Here is a 16,656-nt window from a genome sequence, read left to right as displayed (position 1 = left end):
ACAGGCTCCGATCGCCGGGTCTCTAGTGGGTGCAGGGGTGAACAGAGCCGGCAACCGGAGCCTACTGGCTCCAATCACCGGGCGTCTAGTGGGTGGGTGGGGGAACGGAAGGGGCGACTGGAGCCTACAGGCTCCGATCGCCGGGCCTCTAGTCAGCATCATCGCAGTCCAGGCACTCCAAGGCGACTGAGACCTCGTCCCTCCCCTCCCAGCCACCCAGCCAATGGGAGCCCAGTTGCCCTAAGGGAGCCAGCCATCGCAGCCAGTGTCTTCTGAGTTGCGATTCTTCCGGCCATACACTAACGGTGCGCATTTTAGAACGTTGGTCCCCACTACTCTTTTATTATAAGGGAGAGATGTATATGTTGTGAGCCACCCTGAGCCCACTTGTGGGGTAGGGTGGGATAGAAGTTTAATTCATAAATGAAATAAATAAACAAACAATGACTAGAAAGGGGGGGGGAACCAACAGAAAGAATATCCATAAAATCAAATAGAGCAACAGATAAAAATGATAAATGAAGATCTAAAACAGTGATCTAGCATCAATAAAATGGCAGAATAGATTATTATTATTATGAATACATCTATGGCAACATCTACTGGTGATTTATTTTTTTACTTTCCGTCTTTCCACTGCAGTCCTTCCCCCTCCTGTGCTAGCAGACATCCCAGAATTTGATGCCAGCGCTAGAGTCATCATCTCCCCCGACATGTTCAGCGAGGAGAATGGCCGCATAGAGTATTATGGTGTCGTTGTCACCACTAATGAATCTTGTAAGTGTCTTCTGTGCCACATTCCATGCTGACTGGGGAATCTGTACTGCTGCCCCAGTTGTAATAACAGTGCAGTGCTTCTCTCTGAATCTACAGTGTTGAGACCTACCCAAGACATCGTCTCCCACACATGGTATGACCACTATTATGGGCAAGAAGACTCATATTTAGCTGTCTTAGTGCCAAACCCCTTTCATCTCAATGAGAGCACCGGTCCCAAGGCCTGGCCAGTGACTGTTGGCTCAGAGGAATGCAGTCACTTGCAGAAAACCTGCAATGGAAAACTGAAGAGAGACACACAGTACAGGTAAGGCATACAAAATGTGTTGATGGACAACAGCTAGTCTAGCACTCTTGTCTTTGTCAATGGTTAAACTGACATCTTTGAGAAACTCATGTTGTGTATGATGAAAACAGCCACTCCTGTTTATTATACCCTATATTTGCTACTCTGAAGTATACTGGTTTTGTGTGAGAAGGTGTGAGATAAAGGATGAGAAGATGCCAGTGCTGTAACTAAACCTATTCTCTACTGGCTTTATGAACTGTTCTGTAGCCATTTCAGCTCTGATGACAATGTGGTCTAGGACTAAAACTAACGGTTTAGGTGAGAAAAGTGAAGAATCTATGAGGTAGTGATGATGAGACTTGGCTTGCTCATTCTCCAGTTTTGTCCTGCTGTAGGTTCAGTATTGCCGCATTCACAAGTTACAATCAGTGGTCTCCCAAAGTGTCCTTCACAGCCTTCTCAGGTAAGATTGTTTGTCTATTTTGGGTTGTTTGCTGGATAAACTAGCCTTATAGTTTCTTAACCACTTCCCTCGGACCTTACCTGCATCTCCCATTTAATCAGATATGTGTCCATCAGTTACTTGGAAGAATTCCTTAATCATTGATTCATGTGTTAATCTCGATGCTTCCAAAGGAATGTGTGGGAGGGATCCTGAGTGTGTGTGAGATTTTCATATTAAAGATTGCTTTGCCCTGTGGAAAAGTTCCCTCACCTCTTCTCAATATTTTGGATTCCAGCGGCAGATGCCTCCATGGACTCTGCTATGCTATCTGCTCCAATTATGGCTGGAATCATCGTGGGATTCCTCCTGACAGTCACAGCAATTGCTGGGTTGGTCTACATGAAGCATTTGAAGTCAAGGAGGTAAGGGAAGTCGCAAGCGGTGCTGCTAGGGAAGGAGCATCCCAGTGTGGGATTTTCTTCTTGTGAGCTGGGCCTTGGAAGCAGCCAAGAAAAACTTCTAGGTAACTCTGAAGGAGAGAAATAAATGGTCAACACAGAATCTCCCTAAAGACTAACAAAATACATGGCAGGGCATGAGCTTTCGTGAGTGAAGTATCTGAAGAAATCACTCAGTCACTCACGGAAGCTCATACCCCTGCCACATATTTTGTTAGTCTTTAAAGTGCTACTGGACTCTTGCTCTTTTCTACTGCTACAGACAGACTAACACGGCTACCCATCTTGATAGAATCTCCTGCTGTGAATTGCTCTGAAGTACATCATATTAAAGAAGAAGTGAGAAATTGCCTAAATTATCTGAATAACAGTGCAGATTGAATACCATGATCATTAGTTGCTGTATAGGTCAAAACCTTGAAGGAATAAAAGAAACCATTCTGTGGGCCTGAATGACGTTTAGCACATACTGTAAGAGTGAAATGACATGTGATGAAGAAAATAAACCCAGATTTCTCTTTTTCATTGCAATCTCATGTTTCCCTTGTCATAGCAGAACCAGGCAGCATTAGGGAAGGACCCACAGTCAGTAGAGTTTAACCCTTCCGTCACCCACTCATTCTTCTTCACAAGCTTCTCTCCATTTGAGTTGTTTTGGCAAACACAGGTTGAGGAACACATGTGCTGATATATTGTGTAATTGCGCTGCTAGAAGAAGGAAGCATCTGTAATAAACCAGATGCTTCCCTTCCTCCCAAGAAGTAACATTCCATGTCTCTTGCTTTCAGAAAGGAGAAGGGTAACATGCCGCAAGAAATGGCTACATACAGTCTGAGGTAAGCGAAGCTACTCTTCTGTTTCCCTGCTCACTCAAGCATGCCGTCTAACACAGGCAGCAGGGCAGGTTTTTTTTGAGAGGACAGTAGCAGATGTGAATGAGTGGTTATTCCAATATGGCCCAGCAAGGAGATGCAATTACCCTTGTGTAATAACTGGATTGTCCCTGGTTTGTTGTGTGTCTGTATTGCCACCTCTTAGCATCCTCATTCTGCCTAGAAGGCTCCTGCTCAATACTTGCATGGCTTTATACCCCTCTCTGCTCTGTATTTTTATTCCTTACAGAAATATTCACCGGCCCATCCCCATACAAAGTTTCAGGCAGTATTATGAGGCAAGGGCAGCAAACTCCAATCATGGGTTCTTTCAGGACTTTGAGGTAATTGCCTTTGCTTTTTCTAGGTCAGATTTGGTCAAGGCTGGCTATGTAGCTGTAATCAGATGACATTGTTATCATCTGTAGATTGTTTCACATGTTGTCCAGAGATATAAATTTAATTACCTGTCAGAGCCAAGGAAAGACAACAAGATCTGCCCAACCTGGACTGAGGCCTAAAACATCCTCCTATTCTTTGTTCTTACTACTTGGTGTCAGTAAGCATGACTTAACCTGGAAGGCAGAGACCTTCTATCTTCCATGCAGTATGTGCAGGGTGAAAGGAGAACATATTTCAGAGAGCCCCTAGTTACCTATATACCCTCAGTTTAAAGAGTAGGAAGACAAGAGGAATTGAAGAGCTGGCTCAAAATCTCACTTGAATAGTTTTGACAGGGAATTTTGAGGAACAATAAGAGCCATGAAATTTGGTTTCACACCATTATCAGTGGTGTCCCTAATGAACTACCCTGAAATCCTTGTAGCCTCACACCGGCCTTACATAGACTAGCTCAACCTAAATCCTAGCTTAAAAGATCTACATGACATTATGTAGATAATAGGTTCACATGCTTGACCTTAAGTAAGAGAGTTATTTGTCATAGTAGGAAATGAGTCAGAGGTATGAGCAGGCTGTTTCCATGGGAGAAAGCACCAGTCTTTCAGATAGCACTCGATTTGGGGAAAATTAATGGTTTAGGTCCAGTTGTTCCTTTAATTAATGACACAACCCATCCTTTAGATTATGCCTTGGATAGCTTAGAGGTATTTGTCCCACTATAATGGAGCCTGGTTTATGTTCTCTTAGGGGAATGTGAAAGACAGTAGTCACACTAAGGAAGTTCTTTCCTTGTGTCCTACAGGAGCTGAAAGAAGTGGGGAAAGAGCAACCAAAAACAGAAGCTGAACACCCTGACAACCTCTGCAAGAACCGATACCCCCATGTTCTGCCTTGTAAGATTTGGCCACAGTCACACATGTCTAACTTGCTATTCTCAATGTTTTGCTATATTTTAACAAGAGCTAAGCAGGGAATGGGTACCAGAGTAGGGACCTAGTCCTGGCCCTCTAAAGGAAAGTCTAAAAGATTCACAATGCATGGTTCCTCTGATGAACCTCTCCTAGTATTGTCCTACATACCTCCTGATATTTTCCTACATGATGGCTTTCTGGTCTCATTGCAGATGATTACACCCGTGTAAAGCTGAACCTCCTGGATGGGGAACCCCACTCTGACTATATCAATGCCAACTTTGTACCAGTGAGTTCAAGCATTCCACCACAATCTGAAAAGCTCCTCATAAGTAGAAATATTATGTTATTGTCTGTATGGTAGCCCTATATTCACAACTTATATGTATGCAGGGCCATCACATGTGGCTGATGGCCCTGTACAGTGGGGAATGAGTACACTGGTGCCATCCCTGCCTGCATCTTACATAGGATAGTGCTTATATATGTACATGGATAGGCGCTGTTGGGTGATTGGAAATATTTGAGAAGCAGCGTCCCAATCACAGGGACAGATCCTACTTGTGTATAATTTGTTACTGTGTAAGCACTGAGTCCTTGTGAAGAAAATACATTCTGGGGAGCAGCTTGGTTGCAAACAGGTGAGATGAGGGCTGCCAACCTCCAGGTGGTGGCTGGAGATCTACCAGAATTGCAACTGGTGTCCAAACAACAGAGATTCCCTGGAGAAAATGGCTACTTTGGAAGGTCGAATTTATGGCATTATACATTGCTGAGGCTCCTTCCATCTCTGAACCCCACCCTCCCCAGGCTCCACACCCAAAATCTCCAGGTATTTCCCAAGCTAGAGCTGGCAACCCTAGGTAGGACTAAGGTGCTTGCCTCCACTACCCTGCTGTGCACATTGGACTTTTACTCTCCTGTGTCGCGTGTACAGGGCTACTGAGAACTCCACACAGAGCAACATTGCTGTAGTATGAGAAACCATTAGAGAACTGGAACCTGGGCACGTGGCTGTTGAACAGCCTGAACCTAGGTGGGATTTGCCAAAGACAGTTGTCAAAGGCAGGGGAACATGGGGGAAGCCAGAAAATACCCAGCACAGAGAGAACAGAATATCCATTGAGGTGTGTTTGTGTATGTGGTGTGCATGTGGGTGTACACAGAATCTGGAGGTTGGCCTGGATGTGGACACTCTTTGCTGGATAGCTTGTATTAGCCTGTTTCCTGCTGTAGACAGATGCAGTATAAAAAGAGAACTTAAAAGGATATTGCTAAGCCACTTGATAAGCCAGGTTTCACAAGTGTAATAACAGCTATACCTTTCAACAAATGGAATGCTGTCTCAGCCGTCAGTCTTACCCTTCCTCCCACGTTTTAGGCAGGTTGTCTGCCCTTTTTATATTTTAAAGCATGAACTTAATGTTTATATGCACTCATTCATCTCCTTGTTAATTTAAAAAAGGAATTTCCCCCTAAAAGTGCAAAATTGCTGTGGGAATGAGAGGGAAGGTGGTTTTTTTGATGACATCATAGCCAACGGTGTAGACTTTCCAATTTCCCGGGGGTGGGGGGCTGGGGCTGGGCCAGAGGCATTGCTTGCTAGGAGCAAGGGTGGCTCCCGGGGGAGGCTGAGCACCTTCCTGAAAATTTCGGCGGGGGGGGTAGTAACGCCCCACCGCCCCCACGAAGATTACGCCTATGGGGCCAGCCAATCATTACAGTGCACAGCTGCCTTTTGCTTCAAACTTGCAGAACTGTTCTTTTTTTCAGACTTTGCCCATGGACAGGAATGGGTATGTTGGAATAAAAGTAGTGAGGGTGCTTTCAAAAGTGGCCCCACTGCTCTGAAATGTTACTGTTTTCCCTTTCCATTTCCTCTTTCTCCTCCTGCTGTGCACAGCTGCATGTTAAAGAGCTTGGATGTATCCTTCATGCCTCTCTGGTAATTTACCCAGGTAATGGCTTAAAACCATATTTTTATGTGTGTGCATGCAGTACTAATGTTGGCATGTACTAGTCTGTCCATGTGTACATGATGCAAAGAATATGTCTGTATGTGCATGGGCAGAGCACTTACATTTTGCATGCCTGTGTCAGAACACTGTGCTTAATTTGTATATCCACTAAGCTTGGAAACAAATCTCCTTAGCAAAGGACTGATTTGTCTCCCATCCGTGTAGCTGTCTGGCAACTATTGGGAAAAGAATACTGGACTGAATGGACTTCTGTCTGATCCAGCTAAATAATTCTTATGTTCTTATGGGTGGGTGTTAACATGGCAATAGTGGACAAGGGAGAGGTGATCAGTCTTTCTCCTGACAAATAATTGCCCTGCCACATATGGAAGATGGATATTAAATAGGGTGGACTAGAAGACTAAGTGTATTTTTGTTGCAGGGTTTCAGTGGGTGGTTTTGCTTTATTTTCAAGATATTTTTGACTAGCAAGAACACATCCTGTTAGCTAGTGAGTAGTGGTATGAGGCAGGGAGTAGGGAATAATTTGCCATCCTCTAAAGAATATTGGTTCACTCGTTTGAGCAATCTGAACAATTTTACTAAACAATTCCATTAATTACATAGGGACATCTTCTGAGTGACCCCTTCTTTGATTCTGCTATTTTATTTATTTATTTATTTATTTATTGTTTATATTTATATCCCGCCTTTCCAGATATCTGCTATCTTCTCACAGTATACTGTAGCATGTGTGATACGGTTTAATACCTCTTAGAGAGAGAGAGAGAGAGAGAGAGAGAGAGAGAGAGAGAGAGAGAGAGTGTTAATGGTATAATATAAAGTGGTGTGTGAAGGACTGAGCTGTAGGTTGGGCAAGATGATCTTCAGTTCTTCTGCTCAATGAGGCTACAATTCTAAGTCCTCACATACCTTGACAAGTCTAAGCCCTCACATACCTTGAACACCTGCCATTCTTATCCTTGAGGAATATGACCACACCTAGGGAAGGTAGTGGGTCTCTCTAGTCTGAAAGAACCTACACAGTGCACTAATCCAGAAATTCTCAAATACTTAGAGGGGAAAAAAATCTTCCTTCTCCTTGGGGTATTTCCCTCCTACTCACTGTGCCTATTCTGAATGGTATGTGGAATGTATAGAACATGGAAGTCTTTTAGCTTCATTTCTCCTCTATTAACAGAAAAGCTAAAACTCACTTTTAAACAAAATAATGAAAAAAGAGAAGCGAAGGACTCCCAGAACATAATTCATCATAATCGAGGTAGCTAAGCAATGAAGACCCCCTGTTATTAATAATGATAGGGGCTTCTTGTTGATATATACTTGAATAATTCTAACACAGAAGATGAGTTCAATCCAGCAAAAGTCAGCCATAAATGAAGCTGCAGCTAGATTTGCCAGAAATCCATGACTGGATCTTCCAAAGTTTTGAATTGTATTGGTGGTGATATGATGGCGTATTTGTAATAAATTTGGGGCCACCATGCTGGGGGAACTTTTCTAGCCTTTCCCCCTAATGCTATTTTCCTAATCCAAAGGCATATATTCCCCCTACCTCCAGGAGAAATAGTACCTTAGAAGAAGAAATGGTGTGGAAGAAAGAGTTTTAAAAAAACCCTTCCCGAGCACCATGGCCTTGGTCTAATCTCTTCCCTTCCCATACAACTGCTTTCAAATAAAATTAAAGAAGTCAGGAGATCCCATTGTGAATCTCCAGAGTCGTATCCAGTTGTGCCCTAAGTCCCACTGCATTTAATTGCTCTCAGTAAGACTTAATATTAACTTTTGCTGGATTGTTCTCAATGTCCTTTCAAAGTGGTAAAGATGAGCTCAGACAGATGAGACAAAGACCACACATCTTGGTCTGCCTATAAAATGCAACTTCCAAGGTCAAGCTGCCTCAGTTTTCTTTGAGGTTGCAAGAAAGGGAGTGGGGGTTTCAGTTTTTCAGCCTCCATGTGGCTTTGCTATTCAAATTTAGCTTCCCCACTGTAGTATAGCATTTCAAAGATAACAATATATATATATTTAAAGGAACAGGTATATTTTCCTTTAAAACTCTAGTAATGCAGAACAGTGAAACCAAATGGAGGTTGAAGAATTACCACCACCACCACCACCACCACCCCGTATGGCTCCAAGGCAACATGAGGCTGTACAATTGGCATTTTATAAATGAGCAAGTGCCTGTGATCTTAGCCTTGCCTATTTGGGGAGATGTAATCATCCTATGCTGCTCCTGGATATATGCCACTGTGTGCATCCAAGAAAAGCATTTGCTGATCTATTTTAACTCTTCTGCCTGCCCTTTTTTTCAGGGTTTCAACTCCCCACAGGAGTTTATCGCCAGTCAGGGACCCTTGAGGAAAACAGTGGATGACTTCTGGAGGCTGATCTGGGAGCAACATGTCTGCACTATTGTTATGTTGACTGTGGGTATGGAGAATGGACGAGTAAGTCTGATGGGGAAACCCGGCTGTCTTTTGTTAGAGAAAAGGAACAGTGATGTGGTGGCAGTCCAGCACTATTAGTGCTTCCTGAATAGGTGTGGATGGGCACATAGAGTGAAGACTTCTGATTAATACTCCCAAAGGTCTGTTGCTCTAGATCTGTGTGCACACAGAATTCTGACATCCAAGTTAGATGGATCTAACTTTCTGCTGACATCTTTAAGAAAAACAAAAAACAGCCATTGGAAGCTGGAGTCTTGAACCAGAAGAAGTAGGAGGGAGGCTTTTCCCTCTAGCTGGTTTTCTGCTTAGAATCTCCCTCCCCTCACATACACGCAGACATACTCAGCTTTGGGGGGGGGAGTGTGGGTATTTTGCATAAATGAACAGAATGCGGCAGCGAGGTTGTTGATGGGCCTCTCCAGGTGAGACCACATCCGACCGGTGCTGCATGCGCTGCACTGGCTGCCTATAGCATACCGGATTCGTTTCAAAGTGCTGGTGCTGACCTTTAAAGCCCTGAATGGCCAGGGTCCGGCCTACCTAAGGGACCGCCTCTCCCCGTACATTCCCCCAAGAGCACTGAGATCGGGGAACCTCCATCGCCTGGAGGTACCAGGCACCCGAGAAACGAAGCTGACCCAAACCAGGACTAGGGCGTTTTCGGTGGCGGCTCCCACCTGGTGGAATGAGCTCCCGGAAGAGACTCGGGCCCTGCGGGACTTAGTGCAGTTCCGCAGGGCCTGTAAGACGGAGCTCTTCCGCCAGGCCTTTGAGGGGGAGCCGCCGCCGCCACTGTTCCATCAATGATATTCCAACCACCTACCCCATGAATGAGGTAGATGTCGCCCAATAGTGCTGAGAAATATTCTTCCTGGTGCTCCTGCAGTGAAGAACTTGGCCGCCAGTGTGGGACGTCATCCATCTTGGTTTTTATATAAATTAATTGAGCACCAAATTTTATATTGGATATATTTTTATTATGCTGTTGTTTTGTATTGACATTTTAACTTTGTAAGCCGCCCCGAGCTGAACACGGGATGGGGCGGGATATAAATCCCAAAAATAAATAAAATAAATAAATAACACCCTGATCTGGATAGCCCAGGTTAGCCTGACCCCATCAGATCTCGGTGGCTAAGCTGTGGTTAATACTTGAATGGGAGACCACCAAGGAAGTCCACAGCTGCTATGCAGAGGCAGGCAGTGGCAAACCAGTATTGCCCAGAAGACTGTGGGGTTGCCATAAGTTGGCTATGACTTGATGGCACTTTCCACCACCACATATTTTCAATTGTGTGAACTAATCCCTTCTGAGAAAATAATTGTGGCAAATTATTTATAAAGTAATCCCACGCACAGCTAATATAGGCTAAATCCATTGATATCAGTGGATTTATACTTGTCTAATTCTGCATAGTCAAACATCTGGTAAAACACACAATATCCTTGAAGAAATATCTATGAAATCTTGTTGAATTCCACTTGTGAAGAATAACAAGTTAGAGGCTACATGATGGGCAAAGCAATCCACTTTTGTTCCTGTGCTATGGTGCTGTTAGTCACTTCTCTAAGAGGAAAGCTACGCAGCAGCCGAATGGGGGAAAAGGTGCTCTGTCGGTGTTGGCAGGCACTGCCCCAGTGGCATCTGTGGCATTTCCGCTGCAGCATTCTGTCCTGGCACTGTTGCTAGGTGGAGGCAGCGTAATAGACAGGGCAGGCAGGACCAATGGGAACCATTAATTGAGGAGGAAGAGTCAAGGATTTGTCACTGGCAGGGAACAGAGAGGAGTGGGCCACAGGAGTTGTCTGCAATGATCATGTGGCTTGCATGGCACCCCCACACGCACGCACACTCCCTTCCCCCATAGTCCACAGCAAACACCAACACCTGAGACACGCACAATGGTCACATTTTCTTGTGATTTATTTTTAGAATTATATTTATAATGTGTCCATTATTCTACATATAATTAATACGATTTTTAAAAAATATATTCTTGGGATAATTCAAACCTTCCCATCATCCTAGGACAGTCAGTAGTTCCAATAAATGGGCAACTGCCCTCAACTGTGTACACAGCTTGCCAAGGAACACTTTGGAGGACATAAGCTTACCCTACCCCAGCCCCACTCCCCACCTCCTGTCATTGTGTTCTAGGTATACAGGTTGACCACTAGGATCCATGGTGGAAATAAGATCTCAAGACCTTTCCAGATACTTTTTAAAAAAGTTTATTTAAAGATTTTTCTATATACACAACAAAAGACGTATATATCAGATCTCTTGAAAATACAGAGGATCTCCCAACCATTTACAGTTTAAATAAAACACCTTAAATTTACATAACATATTGTTTCCTTAGAAAATAAAAGTTTAGCGCAACCACTCAGAATCTTGACCACAAATCTTCAAAAGTTTCTTCACCTTTTTCTTTTAACAAATTTATTAATTTATCCATTTCAGCTATATCTAATAATTTCTGTATAAATTCTTCCCTTGAAGATATTATTTCTAATTTCCGATATTTGGCAAATAAAATCCTCACCGCCGTCACTATATCTGATTTATTGTATATCTCTGGGATAATATTTAGTCGAAATAAGTCTGGTTTAATGGGTACTTTTTTCATTATTATTTCTTGTATTTTTGATTGGACCTTCAGTAGGAGGAAGACCTTTCCAGATCTGAGGGAATGTTCACAGTGCATTTTTTCACATGACTTCCTCAAGTAAATGCCATCACTAATTGATGCATGCCATACTGAATGCCTCAACTTGCATCTTGGTCCAATTCCTTTTTGTAATAATAATAAAAAAGTAATTCTGAATATAAATACTAATTTTGGTGCTCAAATCAAGAAAGTGTCCTGCATCTTTCTGTTTAGGTTTTGCATACGCCAGCAAAGTGAGCAATGTCTAAACAGAGCGTGGCTGCACACAAATGCTCTCAAGCAGACCAATGAAACTCTCTTGCGATTTACAAAGGGCAAACTTGTATGCACTGTATAATGTGTCACAGTGGACAGAAATAGGAACAGGATCAGGAACGAGGACGCAAAATATGAAGTGTTATCCACCAATGTGCGTTGGTACGGGCACGGCCAGTCTCTGGCTTTTATTGTTCTGCTTCTGTAGAAAATGTGTACTGCAAGGATTTCTTCTTCCCCTCTTAGGTGCTTTGTGAATGCTACTGGCCCTTGGACACTTCTCCCGTCGTTTCTGGACAGATCACCATCCACTTGCTTGCTCAAAATTTTGCAGATGAGTGGACCACACGGGAGTTCAAGCTCCAGCATGTAAGTAGAAGACCCACATGTCTTTCTGCCACCATGACAGCTACCAGTAAGTTTACCAAATTAAAACTGCAAATATAATGGACATGGCAGAGCTGTACTGTTCTAGGGAGCACTAATGATCTGGATGGGACTGCCGAGTGAGGTGGACTGGGAGGGGGGGACAAAATTCGGGGGACCCAAGTCAGCTGAAGCCAGTGTCATGCTGTATTCACTAGGGGTGTGGGGAAGGCAGAGCCCTTCTGCAAAGTTTACTATGAGGCTGAGGGAAACCATTTGGTAATCAGATCCTGCTAGACCCGTCAACTACCACTGGAGCAAGGCAAGAACAGCCAACATAGGGACGCCAGACACCCCCTGGTGGGTATGGGGGTCTCCCACTGCCAGGCCCCACTTCTCTGCTGCCGGCCAGTTGGCCCATGGGAGGAAGGCCCAGCGTTTCTGCAACATGCCTACATGACCCGGAAGTGATGTAGGCACGTCAGGGGTGATGCTCTGGTTTGGGGGCAAAAACTTTATGGTAGAAGCTAATTTACCCAAAAAACAGAGCATCACCTCCTGATGTGTCTACATCACTTCTGATCACATAGGCATGTCACAGAAATCCTGAGTGTTCTTCCCTGCTCCTGGTAAGTGCAACCCCTTCCCCTACTGGCTGCTCGGAGGGACCTGAAAACCCTAACTCGGGACAAGCTAGTCATTGCCAAGAGGCAGAGTCCTCACAAGGTCAATGTCTACGGTTTCCCTCTTTCTTTAGTGTCACCCAGCTCCTGCACACACATCTTACAAAGGGGCAGTCCTGTTAGAGTGTGGTAGGAACCCCCCTCCCCCCCAAAAAAACCTTTTGTTGTCTTTTCCTTCATTTCCCTAACTCTTGTCCACACTTTTCTCCTCCCTCATTTTGCTCTCTTAGAAGGTATTTAACATTCTACCCCTCTGAGATCCCTCCTCTCCTCAGACTCCACCCCTCCCCCTTTGTCTATCCTCACTTATAATTTTTCGTCCACACCCCCTTATTTTTCAGTCTGAACTCTTCTATCCAGCTTGGCAACTTAGAACATATTTGTCAGTAGTACAGCAGCAAACCTTTGTTGATATTATGAATGGATCTGGGGGGGGGGAGTTAATATTCTCACATAATCTATCAAAGTAGTAAAAGCAGGCTTCCCCTCCCTCCACCCTTTACACGTAAGATAACAGAATGTTAATCTACCTTAGTGGTAACAAATGAGGAACAGAAGTTAGAATGTTTATTTACTTTATTTATGCCCTGCCTTTCTTTCCAAGGGGGAGCCAAAGTGCCTTACATCATTCTTGTCTCCTCTGTTTTGCCTTCACAACTTCCCTGCAAAGTAGTTTAGGCTGAGAGTGTTTGACTGGCCTGAGGTCACCCAGCAGGCTTCCATTGGCAGAGTGGGGATTTGAACCTGGGTCTCCCAGATCCTGGTCCAACACTTTAACCACTTAGCTTAGCTTCCATGGCAAATAGCAGGGTGGGGTGGGGTCTGGAGATAATTTGGGCCAGGATATCCCAGTTCCTTTCATTTTTGGCCCTGAAACTCCCACAATCATCCTGAAGCTGGTAGCCAGTTTTGAGGATCCTAGTTTTATTTTCTAATAAGCTATGCCTGCCACAAATGGACAGACGGATGGTTATGTGTATCCTTTTATTATTATAGATGTGTGGTAAGAGCCAGCAACGTTGTTTTGTTCTAATATTTCGTTTGGATCAGGGTCATATGCGGGCCCCAGATGGAATCTTTGTCCAGGGGCCCATGGTGGCTCTCAGCAGCCCTGGATCTGGAATAAATGTTTTGCATAATGTGGCCTCACAGCAACAACCTTGTGAGGTAGGTTATACTGAGAGAGAATAACTGGCAGAAGGTCACCCCATGAGCGGGAATTTGAACCTGTGTCTCCCAGATCCTAGTACGGAACTAGGTGACACCACACTGGCTGTTCAGCAAAGTACAGAAGCATATTTTGCTACAAATGCCCCTCTATCATAGTTCCTCTGGGTGAGTGCTTCTGGACCTGCATTTCCAATGTCTCATACTGAGAGGTAATTGTAACAGACAGGATCCCAGACTCATTTGAGAAGATTCAGCAGTGAGCATTCCCCTTTGTTTATTGCGCTGAACACTAATGTGGGCCTCCCATCACAGGCAGTGCTCAAAGAGGAGAGGGGAGTGACCCATCTGCACTATACAGCATGGCCTGATCATGGTGTCCCCGAGTCCACAACTTCCATCATTACCTTCATAGATCTGGTGCAAGCACATGTGCAGAATGCAAAGGACTCTGGGCCTACACTGATACACTGCAGGTAAGTCACAGATAGCCCACCTGCTCACCACTCTCTGCCTGAAACCATGAAAGCAACAAGGAATGAAAAAACCCCACACTAATAGAAGGACATCTACATAGTTTCAGTTATTTTCTCTGGTCAGCTAAGAGCTAATTCACACATTCAAAAACCCCACGAAGTATAACCCTTCTTAGACTACACCACATCAAAATGCAGGTAGGAAATGATATGTTGGAATTCTTTCCCATACCACAGTTCTTTGTATTTGAAAAGCCAGTTCTAGATGTGCTGTTTTCTCTGCCATGCTACCTTTCCACATGCAGATAGTTTTGCCATTAAGGAACATTAACAAGCATTCGCCATGTCTGTATTTTTAAGTGGACTTTTTCAGAACAATTGGAATAGTTTTTTTAAAGGCTACTTTTAAATAGTGGATACTTTTCAATAGGGTCATTGCCAAAAGACTGGGTTTACCATTTGATTATTCTAGTCTGTGTTTATAGACACACAGAAAGGGTAGCTAACTGAGATCATCCATAGCTTTGGAATACACTGATGACACCCTGCACTGTATTACATTAGTTAAACCACCAGTTGCAACTTTGTCTTAAATCATTTTGTAAGTAACAGCAAAACAACTGTGTGCTGAAATACCCGCATGAGTAAATATACAAAAAGAGACTTCAGCAAAGTGAAACACATATGTAATCAGCAATAAATCTGTACATAAAATCCATCATAGGAAATATAGAAGTCTACAGAATCCATCAAGTCCAGAGTAGGTATCCAAAACTTTTCATTGTTTTGTTATTTGTTAAATCATTTTGTAGACACTGTGGCCAATTGGATGCCAGCCAGATGGACACCATCGCTGTCCTCAACCAAATGCCTGGCAGAACATCTTTGCCTTACAAGCCCTGTGGAACTGCATCAAGTCCTGCAGGGCACAGATGTTACTAGGCAGAGAGTTCCACCAGGTTGGGGCCAGGGCACTAAAAGGCCCTGGCTGAGGACAGGCACCACAAGCAACTTCTCTTTGGCCAGGCACCACAAGCAACTTCTTGTCAGTGGAGTGCAATGCCCTTCATAACGCCTTAGCTTCAAGAGGTGTTTTTTGTGTTATTAAATGCCTTTCATAACGCCTTAGCTTCAAGAGGCATTTTTTGAGTTATTAATGTTGTCTTAAATAATTCACACACACACACATATATGGGATGTCAAGATTGTGTACCTGTAGGGTACCTCCAGTGTATATCGTTTTTAGCTTTTTATGGATATTGTTGTTATTGATATGTACAGAAATTGAAATGGTCAGATATACATTTAAAATAAATAATTGCCTCTATTATTCTGTCAATGATGAGATATGGATAAACATGTATCAGGACATCTTCTACATAACGTGAGATCTATGATGCCAGATTCCTGGTCTGTTTTAGCTTGTCTGGACTAGAAGGCATTGTAGGCGGGCCAATGGGGCACAGAGCAAGAAACAAAACAACTGAGCCATCGGAGCTGTGTTGGGAGCAGCCTGTTAAACTCTCCTCTTCCACTCTGCTGTTGCAGTGCCGGAGTGGGCCGCACAGGCACCTTCCTTGCCCTTGACCGGCTCCTGCAGCAGCTGAAGCACGAGAAGATGGTGGATGTGTTCAACACCATGTACAGTCTACGGATGAGCCGCCATGTGATGATTCAGACTCTGGTGAGAATATGAGACCTCCCCCTCCACTGCCCCATTACCGAATCTCTTAAGGATATAACAGAGCCTTAACCTTTCCAGTGAGCCTTTATAAGCTTCACAGCCTAAAGAAGTTTGCATCTTGACAGCTGCTCTAACCAGATGCATGAAACTCTGTGGCAGTCCAACAAAATGCACAAGGCTGATATGCAAAAACAGTACTCCCATGCCAAAATGCTCTCATGATTAGATCCTCATCTAAAATGATTTTGAGTAGTGGTTTCTGCTATACCATCAGAGGCAAATTTCTGAGAGCTGAACTGCACATACAGAGAAATCAGGTGCTGCTTTCTTTCTGGGACTGTAATATTGCAGATCACAGGTAGAAATCCTGTGTGCCCCTATATGTTTAAAAATTACCTGCACATAGAAAAGTAGAGTATCAAAATAAAGGGCTCTAGCCTAGCCTTCTGCTTGATACACTGTCTTTCTATACACAGGCGTGGCCATTTTTTGCAAGACTGGCATTCAAACAAGAGATCTTATATCTGCAGTCTAAAGTAGAATATGCCTAGGAAGGTGATAACCACCTGATTTCTCCAAATGCCCAGATCAACACTGAATCTTGTCCTGGAGCTGCTCTTGTTTAACTGGAGATAATTGTTTTCAGAACAGGCATTTTAGTGGAGTTCCAGCAGCTTCCTCATGTGTGTGTGTATGTGTTTGTGTGTCCCCTTAGGATAACCACTACATTCCTTATGATTCCCCCTCCCTCGGTCAGGTCTCCATTC

The 16,656-nt window shown here is 43.8% G+C and overlaps 1 protein-coding gene across 1 annotated transcript in view; it reads left to right on the top strand.

The window, feature by feature from the left end:
• The window catches only part of LOC107121704 (receptor-type tyrosine-protein phosphatase V-like), a gene marked incomplete at its 3' end in the record, with an annotated part of 53,150 nt that overhangs the window by 25,515 nt on the left and 10,979 nt on the right, over nucleotides 1–16,656 (top strand). Inside the window, exons 14-25 of the mRNA XM_015424673.1 lie at nucleotides 643–777; nucleotides 874–1,084; nucleotides 1,462–1,529; nucleotides 1,807–1,933; nucleotides 2,758–2,805; nucleotides 3,092–3,185; nucleotides 4,046–4,136; nucleotides 4,367–4,443; nucleotides 8,452–8,586; nucleotides 11,760–11,882; nucleotides 14,045–14,205; nucleotides 15,754–15,889. Of these exons, the coding sequence (XP_015280159.1) occupies nucleotides 643–777; nucleotides 874–1,084; nucleotides 1,462–1,529; nucleotides 1,807–1,933; nucleotides 2,758–2,805; nucleotides 3,092–3,185; nucleotides 4,046–4,136; nucleotides 4,367–4,443; nucleotides 8,452–8,586; nucleotides 11,760–11,882; nucleotides 14,045–14,205; nucleotides 15,754–15,889 (1,406 nt within the window). The remainder of the gene's footprint in view (nucleotides 1–642; nucleotides 778–873; nucleotides 1,085–1,461; nucleotides 1,530–1,806; nucleotides 1,934–2,757; nucleotides 2,806–3,091; nucleotides 3,186–4,045; nucleotides 4,137–4,366; nucleotides 4,444–8,451; nucleotides 8,587–11,759; nucleotides 11,883–14,044; nucleotides 14,206–15,753; nucleotides 15,890–16,656) is intronic.

This window comes from Gekko japonicus, unplaced genomic scaffold (assembly GCF_001447785.1).
Source record: "Gekko japonicus isolate JY-2015 unplaced genomic scaffold, Gekko_japonicus_V1.1 scaffold640, whole genome shotgun sequence".
NCBI classification, from domain to species: domain Eukaryota; kingdom Metazoa; phylum Chordata; class Lepidosauria; order Squamata; family Gekkonidae; genus Gekko; species Gekko japonicus.
This window is presented reverse-complemented; position numbering and strand designations above follow the sequence as displayed.